Source organism: Patiria miniata, unplaced genomic scaffold (assembly GCF_015706575.1).
Source record: "Patiria miniata isolate m_02_andy unplaced genomic scaffold, ASM1570657v1 HiC_scaffold_6, whole genome shotgun sequence".
Classification (NCBI taxonomy): domain Eukaryota; kingdom Metazoa; phylum Echinodermata; class Asteroidea; order Valvatida; family Asterinidae; genus Patiria; species Patiria miniata.
The window spans coordinates 7700673-7726993 of NW_024037073.1; the positions used below are offsets into that span (position 1 = coordinate 7700673).

General features: G+C 40.0%; 2 protein-coding genes across 3 annotated transcripts in view; one reads left to right on the top strand and one right to left on the bottom strand.

Moving 5' to 3' along the window:
• Positions 1-382: 382 nt before the first annotated feature.
• Positions 383-8398, bottom strand: LOC119743018 (TM2 domain-containing protein CG10795-like). Its single transcript, XM_038219327.1, has 6 exons — positions 8296-8398; positions 5976-6266; positions 4485-4561; positions 3672-3771; positions 2639-2804; positions 383-1709 (listed from the first exon to the last, which is right to left on the bottom strand). Exons 2-6 carry the CDS (start codon positions 6170-6172, stop codon positions 1602-1604), a joined length of 648 nt encoding a protein of 215 aa, XP_038075255.1. The 5' UTR covers positions 6173-6266; positions 8296-8398; the 3' UTR covers positions 383-1601.
• LOC119743017 (multiple PDZ domain protein-like) overlaps positions 8096-26321 on the top strand; it is a 57236-nt gene continuing 39010 nt past the window's right edge. Inside the window, exons 1-7 of one of the 2 annotated variants that reach the window (XM_038219326.1) lie at positions 8096-8212; positions 15562-15692; positions 17182-17761; positions 18240-18318; positions 19077-19214; positions 19741-19893; positions 20547-20795. In XM_038219326.1, coding sequence (XP_038075254.1) covers positions 15677-15692; positions 17182-17761; positions 18240-18318; positions 19077-19214; positions 19741-19893; positions 20547-20795 — 1215 coding nt within the window. In that variant the 5' untranslated portion in view covers positions 8096-8212; positions 15562-15676. Of the gene's footprint in view, positions 8213-8532; positions 8732-15561; positions 15693-17181; positions 17762-18239; positions 18319-19076; positions 19215-19740; positions 19894-20546; positions 20796-26321 lie in introns of those variants that run through there. The other variant, XM_038219325.1, reaches the window with a different exon arrangement.

The following is a 26321-nucleotide window of genomic DNA, read 5'->3' on the forward strand; positions in this document are numbered from 1 at the left end:
GCGCCACCTATTGGTGGTCGTTATAAATTCCAATTTACCACATCACAGACGATGCCGCTTGTTTCATTCTTTGTAATACTTGACATCCACATCCCCATGAGATTACTTATACTCAGTGACTCATCACTAATCAGTCCAGTCAGTGACTTAGTCATTCATAGCACCATCGTCTGGCTCTTTGGGTCCAGTCCCCCCCCCCAAAAAAAAAATAAAAAAAAATAAAAATAAATACTGAAAATGTTTTAATAGAGACAATGAACTACTTGTGTACTCTTCGAAAAAAAAAATCAGCATAAATTAATTTTTATATATTGGTAAAATCTATTCAACTAACTTGTTAAAATACCACAAAATAAAATGTTGACACAATAACAGCCGCAACCACAGGTTACCATTTATTTCCTTTATTAAGAGATTGTTTGCAAAACAGTATAATACATTATAACTAAGTTTGTCCAAAAATATGAATAGGTGAGAATTGTGCAGACTGCTAAATTGAATATTCAATAATTTTTGTAGAAACAGGGAGTCTGCCTGCCCAGGTCCACTTGCAGTCTATCGGGGACCCTATCCCCCCCCCCCCCCCAAAAAAAAAACCCCCAAAAGCTAAAAGGAATGATCTGTCCAGTCTTGTCAAACTTTTCCCCAAAAAGCAGTTTACAAGGCATGCCCTTCAAACTGTATAATAAAAGCCCCACTCACGTAATCTACAAATAGGGTCTATAACCACATATGTTGGATTTTTTATATTTATATACTGCAACACAAAGTCACATTGATACCAAAATTTAAAATTGTTGCAAGCTTACAAAATACCATCACATGGCCACGTCTAAAAGAGATGAATTCAAATTAAAATTCAGCCCTTTCTCTTTCTAGAAATTCTCTGTTTTTGTTGAAGTATTGACCAGGGAGGTCTGAATTGATGAGGAGCATGAAGCTTTGATCAAACACGTGATATGGAGGTTCAACTGCCACTTCACTTGTTTCCATAAATACTGCAACCATTTTCTCTGATACATTTACAAGTACTGTACTTTACATTCCACGTTTGCACCATGGTTTAAAATCATATGTATGTGGATATGACTGAGCCCCAGTCTGTCACTGTGTGGAGGTCATGGTTTCACAGGTAGCACTTGCCTTGGTTTCCACTGCAGCAAAATGGGTTCAACTCCTACTCATGTCACTCAATCCTTTGTTCATTGCTGATCAAGCCTATATCAAGATCACAATGTCATCAAATTCTATGACAAAGATTCCAATCTATCGTGGCTCATGAGCTCAGCTGAAGTTCAGATGTTCTCATCTTCAGGCAAAATTGTTCTTGTTGTCCACACAGGGCCCTCTTCAATGTTATTCCCCAACTGAAGATCTTATCATCCATTGTATTGTTCTGAAGTTTATTACCTTGAAAACTCAAAAGAGTGTCTTCTTCTTTTTTTTTTACAAATATCTCTTATCATTCTTTATCATGTTGGAAGTTTTTCTTGTCACATCTCAAACACAGAGAGAACGTCACCATATGGAGGAGTCTTGAAAATAAGACGATGCAGTTTCCATGCCATCCTTGGCTAGTTTCCTTGACATGTTGACACGGTTCAGTCAGTGTTAGGCATGTAATATGTATAATTGTCCAGATTTGATTTCTGAAGCACAGGTCCATAATAATCAAGGATGTAATCTGAGCCATCAGCTGGGCCTACAACCTGCACAAACAAAGAAAGGCAACATTATATTCAAACATTGTTATAATTAGTTTCAACTTCAGGCACATTGCACATTTTGGTAAAGGAATGATGTGTAATTGAAAATAAGTGCCAACTGATGCTACAAAATGAATTATGTTTTTTTTTTAAATTGTGTAAATGTTCATGGAATATACAATTAAGGCAACTCCCCTGCTTTCTAGTACAATTATCAATTCTTTTTCAAAAACTGCCCAATTAAATTAAGAAAGTAACTCCCTTTAAAAAATAAATTCTCACTGTGCGAATGAAAGCAACAGAACTAATCTGACTTATGCATGAACATGCTCTCAAACATTTGATGCTCAGACATGTTAACGGACATTGTGATTTTTCTATCGCATATTTTTTTCCTGCATTGATGACAATGATTGATGACGTTGATTGTGTGCCAAAGTTACAAAGATAGCTTCATACTTGGCACAGAAGCAAATGCCAACATAAATTGGAGATGAGAACTGGTATTTGAGCTGAGAATTTGCAAAAGTTGAATGCATTTAAACTCCAGCATATTTCACAGCGGACTTTTAAGATGTCAAATTTGTGATGTTGCAGAATGTATTTGCAGGAATTATGAACCAATCTTTCTGCAGTTGAACCAATATTGTGAGTACTATGATTTCTGAATTCAATAATAGAGAGGAGATTAGATGGATGTGATTTTATCTACAGAAGTGTCCAACATCATGTACCCTCCCTCCAAAAAAACCCCAAAGCGTACAATCTATTGTGCCGTCTTGACAGGGGACACAACATGGCTCATTCGTTAGCCAGTTGGTCCTAGGCTTTGGGTGTGATTCAGAGAGCCTCCTATTAAAATCACATCTACAGTTCTATTTATTTAAGAGTTCTATAGTGTCACTCTATGGGATGGATTCAAGGATACATACCTGCAAAGCTATAAGTATGACATCTAGGAAATGGCCAATGAAGAGAAGACCCACAGTACAGAACTTGAGTAGAGCTAGTGCAGGATAGCCTAGATACAGACGATCTACACCAAACATGCCCAGGAATATGGACAACAGCAGCGAGGTATTGTAGGAGTAACCAGTCCTAGATAGACAGGACAAAAAGGGGATACTATAACACAGGCTGACATCACATCGTTGCACAAAATCTACCACATGCCACTCAGCCAACCATCCCCTGCATCCACACAGCCAGGTGCATGTTAACCCCTGCTAGCTCAAGTGGTTTGATATTAGTAAGCAGTAGGTCTTGGATGTCAATCTTGCATTGTCTTTGATGAGATTTGCATCTAATCCCAGTAAATGTTCCCATGAGCATGCATTATCAATGTAGGATAGTGAAACGTGATTGTAAACATAACATCTAAAAATAATCAAGTGTATACATCAAAGTAATCATTTAGAAGTTTGAGGGAATCAAAAAGCATTGATCCCAGTTTTATTAAACAATGAGGAAGATATTCAGAAACTGTAAGGATGCCTGGACAGATGATGGGGAGTCAGGTTGGCGTAGCGGTACTTTCCTCGCCTTCCTCCGCTGTGACCCGGGTTCGAATCCCACCCGGGCCAATATGTGGATTGGGTTTTCAGTCCCTACCTGATTCCGTGGGTTTCCCCCAGAATATTCCTCTGGGCTTTTCCTCCCACCTCCCAAACTGTAATTTCTTCTCATCGTCTTCTCTCTACAGGTTTCTTCGGGCTTTCGAGCTACAGTGCTTAGGGCACTTTTGAGGAATCCTCGGTTTCATTACCAGAAAGAAATAAAAAAAAAAAAAAAATGATACAGGGAATAACAACATCCCTCCAGCTTCACATTACTACTACAGTGTAAAATATGGATATTGACGGCCCAGCCAACATTATGAGTAACTTTGTTAAACTAAATCCCATTTCATAAGTCCCAAGTGAACAGGGTGTGACATCATTGTACTTCAGATACATCATGACTTACGTGTATCTACAGGGAACCATTCTCTTTAAATCTGGTGCAACTGTCGAGCCATTGTAAATCTCCCCATCACATTGGGTACCAGCCACTGGCATGCAGCCAACTGTGGACACAAACCAACAAGTACACACTTTACTGTTGATTGCTATAGCCTCAAATGAATCTATTCAGAATAATGAGTTGAAAGTGTTGAGCTTGAAACAGGATTTTCGGGTGAGTAATGTGATGCTGACATATGTACCTTATATTCTTTTACAATGACTGACATACAGAACAATACATTCCTATCTCTCTTTTAATGAAGCAGTTGCTACTTCCATGTGATAAAGCTAAAGAAATGAATCATTCTACCAGGTCTACTGGGAAAGCAATCCTTATCTGCAGCCTGGCATGCTTCAATTGGCAAAATCAACACACATTTCTGGCATCAGAACAGGGTTGAGCTAGCCTGCATGGCATCCAGCCCTATCCTACTAGTGTGACCCTAGTAAGTCAAGCAACCACATCCCTAGGTCTCTGATCATCCAGATCTATCTGATCTTGAACTTTAGAATGAGAAAGACCATGTGCATCTTTGAAGAGGGGAAGTTGTGGCTTTTTGGCACACACTGATCAGATGCCCAAGTGACATCAGTGTGTGGGCCTTTTCTCTAGGGAAGAACTTGGTGTAATAATGCACAAGGTCTAATTCATGCTACTGGCCAGAAACATTCATGCCTCTAGTTTAAAATGCATCAAATGCATCTAGACCCCCAACCCCTTGTCATTCTCCCACCCCCCCCCCACCCCAATGGCAATAAATCTACACCCTTGTACCTGTGACTAGCCTCTCTGGAAGACAGTTGACTGCAGCTTGTGTCTCTGGGTCTATGACCGGATCCTCACACACATACCTTGCAATATGTCAAGGAGAAGACATTGACTGTTGGACTGTAAAAGCTATACCGCCATAATCTGGGGAGTACATGTAGTTGCAGCTCATAAAATTAGATCCTGTGGTCAGCACTAGGTTTTGGACAGATACGCATGTACAAGATACCCAACCAAAAATGGTGGGTACCTGGTCTTAAACATTTTTAAGGTTGAATTACCTGGAACCTTCTTGCAGATTTCGATACAGCTTTTCTGAAATTGGGGACAAAGACTTCTTATTGATAGTTGTTGGTAAAAACTAAAACCCGACCGTTTCAAATGGTCAAATTACAGTTGATAGTATTCTCTGATAGTGATAAGTTTAATGCAGGTTTCTATCTTTTTTGAAGTAGTAGTCACCAGAAGAAGTAGGGAAAAATACACTATTCAATACACATATTTGGTGAGGCTGTGATGAACATGAATTTTCTCATACAGAGAAAATCACAAGAGTAGATGAACATGATGAAACCGAGGGGTGCTCACCACTGCTTGGTTGGAGAAAAAACTCACTTCCATTTTTTCAAGATTGGGAAAGAATTCCATACCTGGACATCACTTGTCACTCTGTGCACAAACCCTATGAGACTGGTCTGAAAATGTCTAAGTGTTTTCTCAGTAAATGCTTCAATATTTCCCCAGCTAAATTTTCAGGACATGTGATGGCCAGGTATGGGAATCTTTCCCAAGCTGGAAAATAAGGTACTAAGTTCCACAAATACCTGTAAAGGTCAACTCCTAGTAAAAACATGCAATTCAAACGAAGAATCTACTTCAGGCAGAGCTGTGTATACATGTAAACTGTGCCAATTAAGTATTCATTCTAGTGTCATTATAGGTAACGGACACCCATGGTCGGCACAGGAAACAGTTTTATTGCCTCTAGTGTATACATGAAAGTCAGTGGTTTTTGGCCAAACTCAACTCATGCAGATTCTGAGCAAATTTCAAGATCTGTCCAGAATTGTATTCCCCCCCATAAACCATGGGTCAGGGTCAACAACAATACAAATGTGACCAACAGTGTAACAAATCCCGTAAATTCATTTTCTCACACAAAATGTTCTCGACGCGCATGTTGAAAACAGGCATGATCATACCTGGGGTAACCTTTTTGGGAAGAATTCTATACATGGACATCTCTACTATTTCCCTGTGGTGACCTACAGGTATCAGCCGTAAGAAAGTGATAACATGTCCCAAAAAGTCAAATTTAGCAGGGAAAAAACTGAAGCACTTACTGAGAAAACACTTGGAATTTTTCAGAACAGTCTCATAGGGTTTGAGCACGGGGTGACAAGTGATGTCCAGGTATGGAACTCTTTTCAGGTTTTTGCTCATTTGGAAAGACTCAAGATGCACACAATTTTCACTGATTGTTTTGAAAAAGGATACTGTCCTATTTGGAGATTGTTGCACTTGACATTATCTTCAGAGCCTTCAGCAAATGAACACAGGAACAGCCCCACCATAAAGGTTGCAGCAAGAAATTGTCTGTATATCAGTTGAACACTCATGGAATTCACACCGAAGTAAGGTTCAGCTACATGAACAGTCTTCCTTCTGACATGCTGGATATCTAGTGACTCCATGGTAGCACATTTAGATGAAGAATAACCAGTTGCAATGAAATATATCTTGATCACTGATGCGTGTTAGTGAAAAATGCAGCACACAACTCCACACCTGAAATGAAAAAAGTCAAGATTTAAAATGTAGGCCTTTACATGTAATTTGGCATTTTTTCCAACACCTTTTTCTATGTAGTACAGTACAGTCGAGTCCCACAATGTGGTGCACTTTGATGTTTCCCACATTTTCCTCAGGCAGTGTTGCCAGACTCTTTGTTGAAAAACTTCAAATTCATTCAGATAAACACTGGTACTATAGTATTTTATATAACCTACATACATAAATCCTTGTCATTTGATTGGCGGAACTCACATCACGTGACATTCGTTATTGATCCTTGCGCAATTTCGAGAAAAAAAATCTTTCAGATTGAGCACACATTCTTAAGAACCCGCAACAAGAGACTGATCTTGTCGATGTAGCTGCATTCTCATTAATTGATTCTTGGGCTGTACTTAAATAATTATACTGACTACTATTGCACAAAAAATGCTAGGTTACTTGGGAAAAGATTTAATTATGAGTAGTAGAGTGAATGTGAAATAATAGAGTGGATGGGAAATAATAAGAGTAGTGGAAAGAATTCTGATTTTTTGGGATAACAAAAGTGGGGGGGGGGGGGGGGGAACAATGGTGTTAAAGGAAAACACTACGAGAACTTATGGAGAACCTAAGTGCCTTCCATCCACACAGAGTGATAAATATTTGTGTTGGGGTGCGTGATGTTATTTGTTGAAATACGATGTAAAATATGTGAACTGCCCTGGTTTGCATATGATGCAGGGTCTAGGCTAAACAATGCACTTTCCAGACTAGTCTGAGTAACTAGGACTCTACGAATCGCCTTTTTTAACATTTAGACATGGGCAGGCGATAGTAGAGTCCTAGGTACATAGCCTTATTGCGTTACTAATAACTTTTTTTGACCATTTTCACTCGTACCCCCAATCAAAATCTACAGTCTTCAAACTGCCTGATGCGCCCCTGTAGGCTTCAGTGGGAATTGGAGAGTCCTAGTTTAAAACTCGGACTATTTCCAGACTAGTTCCCAGTCCTCCGTTATTACAAAACTTCCCTTGGGGGAGGGGGAGGGGGGCAGAAAAAAAGCAATAAAAATAGCTTTAATTTATCGTCATCGTCAGACCCCCTGAAGCTACACAGTCCTCTTTCTACGCATTCACCTTAAATTTGTGTGTGATAATGCGTGCGCATTGCAAGCGTTACCTCCGCAGATTATGGAGGGTCGAGGATAATTCAAATTATCATATTTAAACGCGTACAGAAGCATCTAGCCCTAGGCCCTAAATCATTTTCTTTTCTCTTTAGGCTAATTATTTCCCCAGGCTTTTTTTTATACGCAGTGGCTATTGTTACGGCAGCCGTAACGCATTTCCCATTTTCTATCGTTACGGTAGACTGCAACTTTTATAAAAACATGACAAGAAAATATAAAATTAGAAGGAAAAAAGTGAATTTGAACGTTATGAAATTTGGACTTTATTTCCCTTTTAAAAAAAATCCTCCAAAGCCTCAGGTTAGAATAGGAAAAAATTTGAGTGCAAAACTGATATTCGAACCCGCAACCTCGCGGTGCAAAATCCTACCCTCTATCGACTGAGCTGTCGTACTACTCGCTAAACCGTGTGGAAACAAATAATTATATACCTGCGTGCGTATCAAAAAAGTATCGTAGAGGGCGCTAAACAACGACTGCCGTAACGATAGCCACTTCGTTTTTTTTTATATTATAGCATTAGCAATACGTTTATGCCGAGCAATGTTTTAAGATTGCGCAAAATTCTTTAATTGGGCATGTCATATGCCCACACAATCTTAAGAATGAGCACGCAATCTTAAGAATGAGCGCGCATTCTTAAGATTGCGCAAATTGCAAGAAAGCGCACAACATCGAAATCACACGTTCATTGCTGTGTGCATCACATCAGCTAAACCGGCGTTACGTTCGTTCAGACGAAGATTTGATCATTTGATGAAATCAGGTAAGGGATTACCATAAAACGTTCAGGAAAAAGTTACGGATAAATACTGCAAAAAAAGTTAACGTAATCAACAGCATGGATACCTGAATGGTTAGGTGTAATGTAGGTCCACACCTGCATGATTCATTGTGAGGGAATGTTTACACGGTCTGCCAATGTCTGCCATACTATGTACACCGTACACGACTCCAGATCAGCTAATCGATATCTTAGTGTATTCGGTCTTCCGGGGTCGACAACGTTAAAGTATGACAATTGGTAGCGATTCTTGTTTTTAATCGGCTACTAGAATCGAAAGTACAATAAGTCGATACCGGACCGGAGCTACTCCCCAGCGGCTAGATCGCGTAATCGACGGAATTAAGTCAAGCATTTCCTTCCATCAGTCCATAGGCCACCGATCATGCCGATTGCGCCCAACATTCAAATTGAACATTAAATTGACATACACAGACCGATGACTCCGAGTGACATTTGCTATCCGATAGTCAGCCATATATAATCTGCAGGCAGTAATTGGTAAGTTTTGTTTTGAAAATGTTGAACTTGTTCCTCCTATCTGCATGATCTGCCTAAGTATTTGCGCAGATAATTAAGGCTTTGCAACCAAGAAGTAGCTAAGCCCATAAATGTAACCAATTTACTGGACTACCTCCGTAAATAAAGGCATGGTACATGTACCGGGACAGGAAAGAATGTTGCAACCTGACGCTGCCTTTTTCTTCATAATCGTATATCATCTCAATGAATGAAGGTCAGTCATAGCAAAAATGATGATAAGACATGAAATGAACCTGGGAGTGGACTGAGAAACATTTCCAATTTTGTTTGGAAATAATTAAAAAAAATTCTTGACTCTCCATTGACTTTGTACACAACCACTGAAGTAGCCCCATAAATGTGGCCTATTTACTGGACTGCCCTGTAAACATAGGCCACACATCCACATCTACAAAAATCGTGTCGACTTTGCCAAATTTTGATTTTCACATTTAGGCTTAGTTTGTAGGATTTTTTTGCTTTAGAAGCATACTCACCCTCTTTATAGGCTAGTCAGAAAGTGCTGCCTTTTTCAGATGTCTAATTTTTGTGAAATTTCATGTTGAAATTTTGATACGCAAACGTGTAAAAATGAATCTGGAAATTTCACGAAAAATATACATCTGAAAAAGGCAGCACTTTCTGATTAGACTATAAAGAGGGTGAGTATGCTTCTAAAGCAAAAAAACCCTACAAACTAAGCCTAAATGTGAAAATCAAAATTTGGCAAAGTCAACACGATTTTTGTACATGTGGATGTGTGGCCTATGTTTACGGAGGCAGTCCAGTAAATAGGCCACATTTATGGGGCTACCACTGAAGTAGCATCAGGTTGCAACATTCTTGCAACAGGCTCCATCGGGTATATGACATAGTTGGATCCTGTTGAATTCAGCAGGGTTAGGGTTAATTTAGATCCCAGTTTATATTGTTATTCTGATCATCCCAATCAACAGAGACAATGAAAAGATGTCAGATTTTAATAAAATATGACCAAAAAAATCCAAAATCATAATAAAGAATTCTGTCTTTTTTGTTGCACTGTAACATAAAAGTACATGTTAACTATAATTTAAAAGACAGAGGGAGACCAACAAAAGTCACCGTGCGGTCATATTTTCGACTTCTGCAGGCCCAGAAGCATCCGCCTGCATTTGTACTTAAAAATATTAGATGTAAAAAACAAATTTTTTTTCTCATTTTTTGCCTGATTTACTGGTAAAACATTCACTTTCCTCATTTTTTTGGCTGCTGGTTAAAGTTTGTGCATTAAACTCAAAGGATACGATCCAAGTGATGGTACGTCATACGGTCATTTGTAAGACGCACGCGTTGCAAAATTCAAATTAAAGGTGAATGCGTAGAAAAAGTTGTAACTTGTAGGTCTAATCTAGCTTTCCACTCCAGCTCCAATGCTCATCAGGTATTCGACATATACATGTAGATCAAATTCCTGATGAGCATTGGAGCTGGAGTTACCGGTACTCAGGCTAGGCCTTACCAGCTTACAGCTAACTTACATGTAACATTATTCCTCCCCCCCCCCCCCCAGGCTGCCCCACCCAAGACATGGGGATTGTTAAAAGTTAAATGACAATCTCTGACATACATGTATCGTCAGACCCCCTAAAGCTACATGTAAGCTACCTGCCCCTACCGGTATTTCTACGCACTCGCCTTTATTTTGCAACGCTTGCATCCTAAAAATGACGTACATGTACTTTCACTCGGATTGCATCCTTTGATGCACAAACTTTAACCAGCAGCCGAAAAAATGTGGAAACTGGAAAGTGAAGGTTTACTAGGATTTCAGGCAAAACATGAAAAAGTCTTCTTTTACAGCTAATTACTAACTACAACTGTAGGCTGATGCTTCCGGACCTGCCAAGGTAGAAAACATGACCTTACAGTGCAGTGACCTTTCTTAAATGATGTCCCACTATCGTCAGTATTATAGTTAATGTGTCATTGATAAAACTTTGCAGCTCCTACATACTAAAACTTACAGTGCAAAAAAAAGACACTTTTCTTATATTATTTTTGATTTTTTTCCCCATAACTATTAAAATCTAACATCTTGACAGTTGTCACTGCTGATTGGGATGATCAAAATAAAAATATAAAAGTGGAATCTACATTAAATAGGTAAAATGTATGTAAATATGCCTTTGTGTAAATTAACAATTACATGTATCTACAATGTATTGAGGATTCAACCATTATACATTGTTATATTGAAATTAATCTTGAAATTATTAAAAGTGTATTGGCATTGATAAAAAGAAAGGAAAAAGAAGGAAAATATGTTTGAAAGCTCAAGGAAATATATTTTCTTAAAACCAAGGAGTCTAACTCATTTATAGATAAAAATGTTAGGCCCCCTATGGCCCAGACAGCAAAGATTTTCCATGAAGCGTCCACTGCGTAGAATTAGACAGGAATTTTTCTACAATGCCAAAACTGCACGCTTTGGAATTTCCCGCTTTTCACCACAAAGAGATTTCGCTTCGTTAAATAAATCGGAATGGTGGATGATTGTAAGCCAACAATATAATTTTTGTTGAGGAAAAGAGTGGTTGCTTTGCTATTTTCAAGCTATTTGGTTGTAAAGCCTTATCTGCGCAGATATAGGAGGAGAAGAGGATACATACATGTACATGTACGTGAACCGGGCACACTCACTAGTGATTGCCTTTCCAATACGCCAATGGTAACAGTTTTATTGAGTGACCGAAATCCCCAACCTGGGGCATGAATAAACGTAGACACATAAAATAAGACTTAGCACACTTTACCAAGGTCCACCCTAAAATGAAATATTCTAATGTTTTCTTGGAAGTCTTTTGGGAGTTAGCCGCGAAACTTGCCTGCAAAGGCTACAAATGTTTTATGCTTCAGTCTCAGAATCAATGCCCATGTTGGCCGATTTTGGTGTAGTGCCATTAGATATGGCAGTAACATTGGTTTTGTTTTAACATAAAGTGTTCAGTCTTCTTTTAGCCAACCGAAAGCTGAACAATGGTCGTAGCCAAATTGTTCTACTGGCATGGTCTTCTGAAAGCAGAAATGCAAATGGCCGCTTTTCGGCCGCTTAAAGTAAAATCTGCTTTTCCAGTGTCTGAAAAGCAGAAATGTACTACACGGTTGTCAAAATGTTTGATCTGCTTTCTGCTTAAATTCTAAAATGAGAAAGTAGTTTGAATTGATCCAAGGTGGGAGTGTTTTTGATATGGTTGAGGAAATCGTTCTGGGAGCAGTGAATTGGAAGGCACGTTGACCACATGATTTGGTGATATAACTGGATATGGAGTGAGAAGATCTCCATAATGTCGGGAAAAGACACATCCCCTAACATCAGCACTCCTGGAATTGACTCCTCTGCCCATGATTAATGACGGAATCTCCAGTGCCCAGTGGCGTAGCCAGGAATTTTTCAGTGGGGGGGCGCGGGGGGGGGGGGGGGGGGGGGGGGGGCGGGAGGGGGGGGCTGGAACATTTCATGGGGGGCGTCATGCAGGGGCGTCAATCGCTTCTCAAAAGTGGGGGGGGGGCGGACATACCTTGATCAGAACTGATGCGAGCGCGAAGCGCGAAGCCCTTACGGTGTGGGGTCCGGGGCCCGCTTAAGGGCCCCGAAAAAAATTTGATTCTAGATGTTATGTGGTGTGATCTGAAGCAATTTCTTACCACTTTCCCCATGCTTTAACTAATATTTTCTTAGCAAAAGATAATTATTTGAACATCGTTTTCGAGGTTGGAGTCATTGAATCAGCTATCGGTATTCTGAGCTATAGGCGTGGGGTTTGGGGCCCGCGTAAGGGCCCCGAAAAAAATTGGATTCTCGATGCTCTGTGGTGTGATCTGAAGCAATTTCTTACCACTTTAACCAATAATTATCTTAGCACAAAAGATAATAATTTAAACATAATTTTCGAGGTTTTCTCAGCTAAAGGCATAAGAAAATTTTTTGAACATTGTTTTCGAGGTTGGAGTCATTGAATCAGCTACCAGAATTCTGAGCTTTAGGCGTGGGGTTCGGGGCCCGCTTAAGGGCCCCGAAAAATTTTGGATTCTAAATGCTCTGTGGTGCTATCTGAGGCAATTTCTGACCACTTTAACCAATATTTTCTAAGCAAAAGATACATTGTAGTACATAATGGGGCCCTGTAAACGAGACACGAGTTCAAAAATCTGGGGGGGGGGGGACATTTGATATTGTGTCCCCCACCCTTCATGTCCCCCCCCCTTCATGTCCCCCCCCCCAGGATTGACGCCCATGGCGTCATGTAGATCAATGATAATTTTTTTAGAAACTCAAAATCTCAGTGGGGGGGGGGGGGGGGGGGGCGACAAGGTTTCATGGGGGGGGCAGTGCCAGTGCCCCACCCCCTCCCATTCTCATATAGGTTGACTCACATTTTCAGCTCTCATTTACTTAACAGACAAGATTTATAGCATGCAAAATGCGGTATGGTAATACACCACGTGCAGTTTACATATGTGTGCATTTTGTATGATACATCTGTACCAGCTGGTATCATGCACTGTCTGATTTGTCTTTGAACATGTTGAATTGCTAATGCTGCTGAGCCTCCAAACTTAATCATGATAAGATTACAGGGCGGTGGTTCTGTAACTAGTTCAAATCTCACATGATCCAGCCAGGATTTAGTCACCATCCTGACTATTTCCCATCCTATGAGAAGAGGATGTTAAGCATTGATCACAAGTGCCTTTCAATGGGTTATTTATGCCATGTTCAACTTATCTTTGTGTTACCTACATGTGAACTTTTTTGTAAAACATTGTGGGGCTAAAAATAATGAGTATGAATAATGATCAGTCCAGGCTTAAGGCTTACACTCTAGGCTGCATTTTATTGAACAAAAATAATTATCCTAAAGGTTTCAATCCATTAAATTAATTTCTTGTTGAATGCCATCAGGGTTTGTGTGCTTCCCTAAAACCTGTATCTTCTGCTAAATTAAGTACATGTGGGGGGGGGGGGGCAGAGAGACATACGTTACCAGTGTTGGAATCTATCTCAGTTGGTGTTGCGTTGCGATGGGTGTACACATCATGACTTGTGTACAATACGTGACTCGTATACAGTGCACACAGAGCTATAAGTGCGATTATCGATCATTGGTTCACCACACACACTGCGATCATGACGTGCTAAGCCTGTCAAGTTCCTACATGTATTCTTCGTTTCGTCATGTTCATAAATTTTGCCCAAAAAACACATACGGGGTGAGAAAAAAACAAGTGGAACCAAAACCGAAAGAAATTTATTTCATGTTTGAAAAATTATGTAGCATCAAAAAATTTTTTTGACTGACTGGTAAGCCAATTTAATAAACTACTTTTAGATTAATACATTGCATCAGTTGCTCAATCAGTTCAAGTTACCGGTATACCACTATTTATATGAAATGACCCTAACTCTGTTTCGGCTAAAAATGCTATATCAAAAACTGTTGTTACAATTGTCTTCGAACATCACCAACGATAAAACCTCAGTTTAAAAGTTCAACAAAGTATTCAACAATATATAAAATATTCAACAAAGAAGCGCAAGTGCACAATAAGCTCTTCCCTGGTTCCGGAATGTCTCACTTCATATGTGCAAAATTGATGCGCATGCGCATCGATCGAGAGGATTTTTTTTTCTGCTGGTGGTAATGACAACGTTGTTTAATTGTTTTAAAGTTGCATTTATTTAAAAAAAAAAAAAAAATTCTAAATTAGTTGTTGGTGTTCTTCTAATATGCCTTAGTTCATGTGGTTATCCTGCTATTACCTTGCTAGTGCAACACAATATGTACATGTTCCTAGTTTTATTACAAAAATGTCAATACAATGGACTCTACTCAAGAACAAGAGGGTACATGTAGCAAACATTTTGGGTGGGATGGACACAAACATGTATTTCACTGGTTCATATGCGGGCTCAAGTATCATTGGGTAGACTAGTCTCCAGTCCCTCCTTTATATTGTGACTTATTTTTGCAGGTAGACACGTGTACGTTTCAACACTCAGTCTGTCAATGCCCACATTGTGATTGCAGGCAAAGTGACATTTAATGGTTCTCTTTGCCTCTCTCTTTGTAATTGTTGTTGATGAGGGATGTACATGTACATGTATGTGCTAGACTATACCATGCAAGCAAAGTTTTTTACAGTTTATTTGTAGTATTGAAAAAAAAACTGTTTTAACCATAATACATGTACCTGCTTCCAACAAGATCCAACAGCAAAAAAGATTTGTTGGATAATTTTATAAGGTGAAAAGGGCAAATCCCTAACATCATGGAGGAACCATGTGTCCACGTTGAAACAGTCTGCATGTACATTGTATATAAAATGGTCATGCACAAGTGTATCCATACATCTTATTTGAGTGCTCATGCTCATGCACTGCAGAGTGCTTTCAACACTGCATTTTCTGAGCAATTGGGTGAAGTACCCAGGCCATCAACATTCATGATATTCTTGAACCTGTGATGTATGTATAAACTTCAATACACATGTGATAGGCCTGTGCCACTGATACTGTTTTCAACCAATGAAAAAACAAATGAATAAGCCATGCAGTAGGATGTCACCTGACTATGGATAGTTTTTTTCATGAGTGTGCTTATTGCTCGCTCTCTTCTCTACACAAACTTCTGACAATCAATGCTTACACATAGATGGCAAGTGGCCAACATGGATGAAATCTGACTGGAACTTCAGGTCTATGTTTTCTTAAAGATGGCACTGGCAGTAATAAGTGTTAATCTGCTTTTGTTTCCTATTAAATACAGGTACAAGACTTGAGGTGACTGCAGATGCCAACTGCATGCGCCATCCAATGATCAGCCTCAGATGATCTATTGAGGGATATAACTAGACTTCATTAGTTTCAGCTTTGTAATCAACATGGCACTTGTTGCAGGTAGGATGTCATTTTTTTCACCCAGTCATGCCAGTTGATATTGTTTATAGCGAAAGTTGGTATTAGTTACTGGTATCTCGTGACAGTGAATGGAGCACAGAATTATGTAGTGCATCTGTGTCCCATGTGTCCAGTTTACTCTTTGTGGGTTTTCCACAAGCATGAGTGGGATAAATTATCTTTAATTTAAGTAAACCTGATGGTCATTACATATTCCACACGTTTTCCTATTGCATGTATAACACAGCATATACGATGCAATGTAGACAGTGAAATGTTAAATATTGGACGGCTTTGAGGGGATACAAGAATATATTGCACGAGCTATAACAACATTGTACGAGTTGAAGACGAGTGCAGTATTGTTATAGCCAGTGCAATATATTGCACGAGCTATAACAATATTGTACGGGTTGAAGACGAGTGCAGTATTGTTATAGCCAGTGCAATATATTCTTCATCATCTCAAAAATCCGCTGATAGTGTCCTCACGGCTGGATTCCCGGAATATGCTGTCATCTTGGTTGCTTTCAAGTTATTTTCATTATCTTAAGATCTTTAATTCTGTTGAATTATTCTTCACTTACTGCTGGAAGCTAACTTTTTTTTGTTTTGACAAACAGTCATGACAGTGTGTACGTACCCTGCGTGCAACTACACCCCACTTCATTCTGTTAAGTTTCTACACTCTTGATTGAGTGGGAACCAGCAAAATGTGCGTCTTGACCAATTATAAAAATTCCTTTCTTTATATGTCAGAAACATGTAAAGGACTTTGCTATTTACAAATTGGAGTTGAATTCCAAAGTCAATATTGGTCATGTGTGTTTATTTAATGGGAGGTTCCAGCATGTTGATGTTTATGACATCTAAAGTGATGTTGGACTTGTTTATTGATTCATTCCATCGAGGCATATTTCTGTATCACTGAACTTTGGTCTTGCAATCAAAGCTCCATTATGACTGTTAACAATGTTGGTGTTCCCATTTTGCCACGTCCTCTACAATTAAATGTTTGGCATGTCTGTGGAATTTTGATTGGTTAAACTTTAGTTCCCTTGATAACAAATTCCAATTTTAGAGAGCTGTGTGTAAGCCAGTAATATCTCAGTATTATGCAGTTATATCTTCAGATAATATAAAATTAAAGGTATTTTATACTTCAAATGTATTCATACGATGTATTTAATGCAGTTTACTTGTACATATATCTTGAAAAAGTTATGCCTTAAATTTTCTTAAATTTAACTCCAGAAGTTGTAGTGCTGTTTGATTTTATGCATGCATGAATCAAATCTTTACTTCTAGGTATAGTATACCTAGAAGTGAAGATAACGCCATGATATAAATGTGTTTGTTTGGAAGAGGTTAGACATTTTAAGATTTTAAGAATTTTTAAGAAGGAAGAACATTTATGATTTATGATATTTTCTTAATTTCCTTTTGTTGAAATTACTACCAACCATCTATGTTTCTTTACTTTGGTCAGATACCCAACATGCAGTGGAGCTGCTGCATAGCATGCAGAATGAGCTGCAACAGAAGGGAGACATGGAGCTAGACCAAGATCTGACTGACATGATTGCTATGATGGAGAGTCCTCTCTTCACTCAGCTCTTGACCCTTCAGCAATCTATGCGTCAGCTGAGAGATCATGTAGAGTCCACACCCCCAGGACAACCTATTGGAGAGTTTGACTTCACACCTAGTGGAGAGCTCCTGATAGAAGAGCCAGCCAAACCTGAACCAGGGTCTCCCGATAGCAGCCAAGCAGGCCATCCATTTGCCTATGAGAATAAGATTGATTTGGAAGATGAAGCTATTACGGTGGAGTCAGCCACTGCAGAACAGAGTGCTCCACCCCCTGCCCCTCATTCAGACACTGATGAAGTAGACACTCTGCTGGATTCCATAGCAGAGTTGGCTATGGGCAGAGAGGTGCGGACAGTCAAGCTAATGAAGCCAGAGAAGGGAGGTCTAGGGTTTAGCGTGGTGGGGCTAAAGAGTGAGAACCATGGAGAACTTGGCATCTTTGTCCAGCAGGTTCAGCCTAATGGGGTGGCAGACAAGTGAGTTAGACTGGAAAATACATCAAGGAAGTCCAAGTGGCTAGGCTAGATAAATTGTGGTCCTAGACTGTTACTAGGTTGTAGTGGTTGCCCGGCCTCCACCTCAGGTAACCCAAGTACAAAACCGAGAAACGATTTTCATGCTGTACCAAATTGTGTGTGTCATCTCCACTCATAGGTCTCTTTCTGCCAACTTCTAAAATTGACATACCGGTATGTCTATTCTCCAAGTTCAAAAAGGGACATGTATGGTAAAGTACTTTTTTATTTTGCATTGCTAAAACTTTGAAAATAAATTTCTTGTAAGTTTGGTTTAAAAATGCTCTGCTCGTAACCACATCACAACGTACCTTAAAAAGTATGATGTATTTTCCTATTAAATTTAAAAGTATGAATGTATTAGATATATACTGTATTCAGGAGCTTGAGTTTTTTTCTCCAAATTCACATTACTTTGTTTTGGCTGTGTGCATGACAGGAATGGTGACCTTCGAGAGAGTGATCAGATCCTAGCCATCAATGGACATTTACTGGATGCTAGTGTGTCACATCAAGAGGTAGTGTATGTTCATATGACATCACTTTTATAAATATTAGTCTTGCAACCAAATGCAAACTTCACACTTTTCTTTCTAGATCTTAATCATTCAAGTCATACCCCGGTTGTTGTCCTTTCTCTTGTAAACATTTCGGTTAATTGTTTTCATAAGTAGAGAGAAGATTAAAAGGACTGTTTTTTTTTCTTCTTCCAATTTTGGAAAGCAGTTTGCCTTGGCTCAGAAAATCTGTGTCCATACTCCATATCATGTCAGGCTTAACCCTTACTCCCTAGCATGATTTACTAGGAACCATACCCATCCTGGCAAATTCCAATACCATATATGGGAAACTGCACACTTTGTGCCAACCCAATGTAAAAGACTGTCAGTTTAGGGGCACTGTACCCATCCTGACAGATTCCAACAAAACATGCTGTTGGGGTGTGATGGGTTGAGTTCTGTTAGTGTTAATTCATGTACATGCATACTTTATGACAAGTAAACATGGTTCACTTCTCACCAACATAAGTTTGTGGCTAGAACAAAATGCCTTTATTGTTAGAGTAGGCAAAATTATAGATAATGCCATCCCATAAGATACCGCAAACAGAAACCACAAGAATTCTAACTTCAGAAAAGTAGGTCTTCGGTTTGTCTTTTAGGAAAAATTTCAATAAGGAAACGCCTTTGCAATCAGATTGCTCATTGCATGGCCAGGTGACTTTGCTGCATTTTCAGATAAGTCTTGTTTTCTTTTCCTTGCTTGATGCCACCAGGCCATAGTGATGCTACAGAAGGTCAGTGGTCTTGTGGAGTTGGTTGTAGCCAGGGGTGTCTTCCAAATACCTGTGGGTGCTAATAGTAGTAAGGACTCAGCAGAGAATCAGAACAATGAACCACACTCTGGCCCAGAGGTAAGTAACATACTGCACATCTTCATTCATCACCAGTGGATCTATGTGCAGTCACATTCAATTTTCCTTTATCGCAATCCTACACAATTGAACGTTGAGTATATTAATGTCGATTGCCCAAATGGGTTCAACTGGCCTCCTCAGGTGATCTGTGGAACCATTCTATTTTTATAAGGTAAAACAATGGAAAACAGGATGTTTTCATTTGACTATTGACTATGGGATTCTGGTTGAAATTTAAATGTTCAGTCAATATTTGTTTTGGAATTTTCTCCAACAGATTCTCATTCTAAAACAATTTAAGAGATTAAACAAAGGTGCATGTACAGCAATGGATGTGGAAAACTGGTGCAGCTTTAACCCTTTGAGTTTGAAACATAATTTGTTTTCTTGAACATGTCAACAAATTTAAAATTCAGGTCCATTCAAATCCTGTTTGCTCATTTTCATCTTGGTACAGTACTACCTCATACAAACCCACACAAATTGTTCCTTACTCATTCATTTTGACTTAATGTTGGAATAGCCAATGATCTCTGAGGATGATGGTGAACCGCAGCACAACATTGAGCAGATCGACCTGTACAACGATGGGTCTGGCCTAGGCTTTGGGATTGTAGGAGTTCAGGATGTTGGCATCGTGGTGAAGACCATTCTACCAGGAGGTACTGCTGATAAGGTGGGTTCCTATCATATGGGTTGCTGAATCAAAAGACAGTTGCACTAAAAATAAGACTGACATCCGATGTGCATGCAGTGCACAAGTTGACCTGACTAATGCAAATTTGAAAAAAAATGCAGGACATCTACATAAATGTATATATCCAAGCTGAAACATATGCATCATCTTTTTTTCTCCTCTTTTTTTGAATTATTTTTCTTGCTGAAATTAGCTGGGAATTAGCTGGGAAGTTTTTGCTTTTTGAATTTCATTTCAATATGCCCTTGTAACCTTTACAATAACTAAACAAATTTATGCCATTCTGTTTCCACTGTTTTACAATAGTAATACAATTTGATGTGACAGGACAGCGCAAAGAAAGAAAAAACCCAAACCACCAAAAACAAAACTAATCAAACAAACAAAAATGACCTTACGAAATGCAAATGCCTCAATTCCAATTTGCCCCCATAATCAACATTTTGTTAAGTAGCCAAGGAGTCCAAAAACTTTGTATGAAAAATGCTCATGGGGTTTTAGTTTAGCTAAATTACAATGTGTTCAAATGTGAATATGTTCTCCTAACTACAATTAACTTATGAAATAAACAATCAATAGGCGTTTTCACACCCATATTGACAATCTCAGCAATTCCCTTCTCTTCAATGCAGGATGGACGTCTACAAAGCGGCGACATTATTCTCCAAATCGGTGAGACGCCCCTGCAAGGCATGAACTCTGACCAGGTTGCCATGGTACTCAGACAAGCTGGTAGCCATGTGCATCTGACTGTAGCTAGGGGGACATTTCCTGCCCAAGAACCTGTGACAGACGCCCAGAGAACTGCCCAGCCGGAACCTATGATACAGGCACAGCAAACATCAGAGGTGCATTCTCAACCGCCACCACAATATGCCATGGTTCGTACCAAAATCCCATGAATTCCATTAACCACAGCTATGGGCTCTTTGCACAAGCACCCCATCAACAGCCAGAAAAGGCGAGTTGGGGGAGACCTAGACTGGTTCCGGGTCCATCCACTGCGTATTTCGAATGATCCATGTCGGCAGGGAATAGTCTGGGAGACCATCGAAAGAGAAGTTTGAATGCATTTGCGCGCAGATGACGCCTGACGCTCACGCAAAGAGGCTGTGGCTAATAGCTTTGGCTAATTCAGTGAGTCGTGCGTACGTCTTGCGCAAACCAGAGCAGTACGCACACGTTGTGTGTCCCGTCCACAGGCCTCTCAAAGAAGGTTAAAAAAGCGCCCTCATTTGCTGACACACGGAGTCGATACAGTAAAGTCACTTTCTGTGTGTAAGGTGTATGTTGAAGGTCATCACTTGCTCATGCAAATGAGGCTGCTTTACTTAATTTGCTTTTCCATGTGTATGGATTTTCCTTTAGACTGAAGACTTGGAACAAACCTTTACCTGAGGACAATAACCCTGTGGTCCCAAGCCCCAGTTCATTTTTTTTTCATGTGCAATGCTTGTGAGATATGTCAGGAAAACCTTTAAGTCGAAACAATAGGAATGAAATGATGGGAACAGTCAGTATCCGCTTCGTTCACAAGTACCTCCTCACCGGCAAAGAAAGTACAGTTGGGGGTGACCGATCGAGGCCATCTTTCCTGACTGCAATATTTTGCTGGGAAGCGCGGCCACTGCGTGTTCATAGTACAAATCCCCTGGTGTACTTGCGTCACACACAAGGAATGGTGCGCGCGTCAACCAGCGAAATGTATGTGTCCCGCCCATGGGACGTCTTTGCTAGGTAAAAGGGCGCCCTCTTTTGTTGGCGCACAGAGCCCATAGGTCCTCAGCATGTAATTGACAAGACTGATGTTGTAGTCCTTTATGTCTGAGGACTTGGAACAATGGGTTTCTGTGGTAACAATAACCAGAGGACATGAGCCGAGTTCTCAGGAGCTTTTGTGTACAAACCTCATGGGACATGTTGAAAAAAAGTTAAGAGTACAAACAATAGAAACATAACTTAAGTATAGGATAGCATGACTGGGTGCATGTATGGGTTTGTTTGCATTCAATAGTGGATGTTGAACAATAAATTACAATAATCAGTTCTGTAAACTCTTGAAACCAATATAGTGAGGTACCTTAGTGAAAAAATCGTGACACAGTGGACAAAAGCACCCTTTTTTCACCAAAGCATCTCCATGGTATACCTTTTCGAAAAATAGACGGACGCAAAAAATTGGATGATGGGAAGGGCATGTATGACGTCATTATGACGTCATCAGCTAATTATTACATGAAATATATATCAATTGATAATATCTTCTGAACTACAAACATCACAACAACAAAAGTCGCATCAAATGAAAGGGAACAACAAGATCTTTCATTTAAGTGGTATGTCAGGGGCGTGGAATGTAGTAAAGGGTGGTTTTTGGGGCCAAAAAGCACTTTTTTGGTCAAAAAACCCCTGATTTTTGGCTAAAATCATGTATTTTTGTTTGGCACCCTGTTTAACATGCAAACCGTATGTGTTATTGTGAGATTTTGTTTTTAAGTCAGAGAAAAAGGTTCAAATTCTATGCCAAAAGAGTTTTTGCAATTGATTATTATTTTTTATAATTGATTATTAGTATCTTAAATGCTTACACTTGTTCCTTATAGGTGGAAAAACTGCAGTTACCGTAAGGAAAGTTATCACCATTTTAGGGTATGGGCCAAAATGGGACTTAAGATTTCCCATATTACCTTGATAAGGCCCAAAAAAATAGTTCTGCTTCCCATTACATGGCATTTGAAAACAGGGTTGGTAAGTAAGAATTTTTTGTTTGTGTACAATCATATATGGAGGCGTCTGCGTGTAGTCAAGGGTGAAAGGGACAAATTGATTGTTTGGGTTCTTCTTTTTTTCTCATTTTTCCCATAAAACAAATTAGGGTAGGGGCTGTCAGAAAGGGTAGGTAGGGAAACCGGAAGCAGAACAGTTTACTATCATTTTTTTTTGGCCTAATACATAGTTTAGTTACCAGTAAATAGATGGTGTGCATTACTTTTATCAATGCATGCCCAGTTTGAGGAGACTTTTGAATCAAGACCTCCAAAATATCATGCATAGACCTACGTTCTTTTTATATATCGAAAGTAAAAAAGCTTAAACTGTTGTGCAACAGCCCACAAATAAAAGCTTACCACTTTGTATTCATTATGTTGAAATAGATTTTTGAAACCAATGCATTTAGTGGTGCGACTCCTTTTTGTGTCTCAAAGTGCCTGAAAATGTAAAGTTGTCGTGGAATCGCCCATAAACAATCAGAATAAGTCAGAAGTAAGCCTAATCCATTTTGGGTCAAATCGGTTAGGATGTGCTGGGATAAAATGGAGAAATGAGCAGCCCTATCTCCACTGAAATACTCCATTGCATAGCACAGCGTCTCAACATTAGCCTCTTCCAATACCAGTTCTACGAGGAACTCAACACCACCATCAGAGGTATCCCTGTCGTAGAACAACTGTACCTCCTTGGCGAATTCAACGCCCGAGTGGGATCTGACCACACGTTGGCGTTGGCAAGCTAACTGAGAATGGGCAGAGGCTGCAGAAGCACCTCAGATCCCGTCACTGGCTTCAGCTTCATCTCATCATCACAGGAAGACCCTCACGAAACTGCGTTCTCATCACACGCAGCGCTGACTGTAATACAGACCACTACCAAATAAACAGATCCACCGCTCAAGGCAAAAAAGACGCCCATATTTCAAACATCGCCAGGACGTCAATCCCATATCTGTGCAACACGAGGAATCTCCCTCCTCGGTATCGTTAAGAAGGCCTTCGCCCTTGTAGTGCTGAACAGATCGCAGCTGCTAGCTGTGTGCATATACCCTGAGAGGCAGTGCGGTTTCAGAGCTGAAAGATTAAAGATCGGCATTATCTTCTCCATTGTCTTCAACTTTAATACGGCAGCTCCAGGAGAAGTGCCGAGAGCAGCGACGACCGATGTACTGACCGCCGACCTCGCCGATGAAACTCTTTGACCTTCGTCAGTAGAAAAGGCCTCTTCAGGCTACTGGATGTCTCCAAGTCATCAAAACATTCAACTCCATTACCTTATCAGCATCGGACATATGATGTGCACAACAGCTGAGCACCGCCGAACACTGGATGTGATCTGTCCGGATCATCTCTAGCAACATGTCTGCAACGAGGTTAACACAAACTCGAGTGCAAATACCTTACCAGTTCGTTGATGCGTCAAAAATACGGAGACAATTGGAGAAACCAACCCTCCCAATAAAGGCATATAATGTTTCCGGAATCATCTGCCATGGTTCGATACACCTTATGGGTATACCAGCAGAATGACCGGCAACGTGAGAAGTTCCAAGTGGTCAATGTGCCAGGACCAGCTATCAATGGGCTCCCTACTATACGAGCCGCACGTACCCTACGAGCCGCACCCTACACTTGGTCAAAATCTACACTGGCACACAGCCCCTAAAGCCTCAGGCCCCCACAGGAACCAAAGGGCTGACCACTACCACTCCGGTGAGAGACATACAAGACCTGAAGGACCGGCTCCCAACGCAGTTTGATACTTTCGACGACTTAGATACGCGCTCTCCTACACCTCAAGGCAGATACATAGTCCCACATAAATCCGCCACATAGGTGCAGCTTTCATGCAAAACCAAAACCGCAGGCCGAGCTGAAAAGACTGAGAAATGCTGGGTCATACGAAAAGTCTCAAATCACACGGACGGGTGCAGCTCTATCACAACAACTGCCAAAAAAGACGGCCCGTTCACGATGTGTCTGGACCCCAAGCAGCTAAACACATAATGTTTTCTAAAGATCCCCACTCTTGAGGAGCTCAAGCCAGAATTTGTACTGGAAAGGTTCTCCTCCAAGCTAGACGTCAAAAGCAGGGTATTGTCTGCTCATCTAGGGCAGTCTGAAAAACTGACAACATACAATTTGGTTGTTAACAGCTTTCGTCGCCCATTCATCGGCTTCAGTAAACCAAGTTAATGGTCCCAAAATAAGCTAGATGCCTTGATGCGTTGGAACAATTACCGTGACGACATTGCAGTATTCGGTCTCCCTTGAAGAGCATGACGAGCGGCCGAATGTCTCATCGCCCTGATGGAAACTGCTGGTTCCTTAGCATAGTCAACAATGTCTCACACTACACCCCAAATTGCACAGACAAAGTTGCTCCCTTCAGCAATCTTCTTCGAAAAGATGTACCATTTCTCTGGGAAGAGGACCATCAAGCTTCTTTTACAACCCTTAAACACTCCATCTGAACTCAGTCCTGGCTACGATTCTCCGACACACAGGTATAGAAACAATCCTCAGGGGAGAAAGAGGATTGGGCAACACCCAGGAAGGTAAACCCATCGCATTTTCCTCAAAGAGATCCTCTTCCCAGAGCATATTCTCGAATATCGAGAGGGAAGCTGTGGCACTGCTGCAACTTCATTCGGCTCCAACTTCATTGTTGTCACTGACCATTAAAACCATTGGTTACTATCTGGCGCAAAATTCTAGCCAGTACACCACACCGCTTGCAGCGTCTTAAGCTACAAGGATACAACTTCGACGATGTCTACAAACCTGGTGATATGATGGTGATCGCAGATGCACCCGGCAGATTGCTCAAACCCTCCAAGCTCGACAACGAGACATGTGATGAATCTGTAACTGAGATCCACTGGGATAGGCACCCGACTGTAACTTATGTTACATTTGTTTTGTCCGCCTATCTTTGGAATAAGTTTAAACATTTAAGATACCAATAATCAATTACGAAAACTCTTTTGGCATAGTATTTGAACCATTCTCTCTGACCTCAGAACCAAAACTCACAGTACCACTTACGGTTTGCATGTTAAAACAAGGTGCCAAAATGATTACCCCAAATCCATGATTTAAGCACCAATTTTGTTTTGTTTTACCAAAAAGGTTTTTTTTGGGCAAAAAACCCACCCTGTACTACATTCCATCCCACTGACATACCACTCAAATGAAAGATCTTGTTGTTCCCTTTAATTTGATACCACATTTGTTGTTGTGATGCTTGTCGTTCTGAAGATATTATCAATTTATATGTTTTTCAAGTGTAAGCATTTAAGATACTAATCATCCATTACAAAAAATTATAATCAATTGCAAAAACTCTTTTGGCATAGAATTTGAACCTTTTTCTCTGACTTAAAAACAAAATCTCACAATAACACATACGGTTCGCATGTTAAACAAGGTGCCAAACAAAAATACATGATTTAAGCCAAAAATCAAGTTTTTTGGACCAAAAAAGTGCTTTTTGGCCCCAAAAACCACCCTTTACTACATTCCACGCCCCTGACATACCACTTAAATGAAAGATCTTGTTGTTCCCTTTCATTTGATGCAACTTTTGTTGTTGTGATGCTTGTACTTCAGAAGATATTATCAATTTATATATAT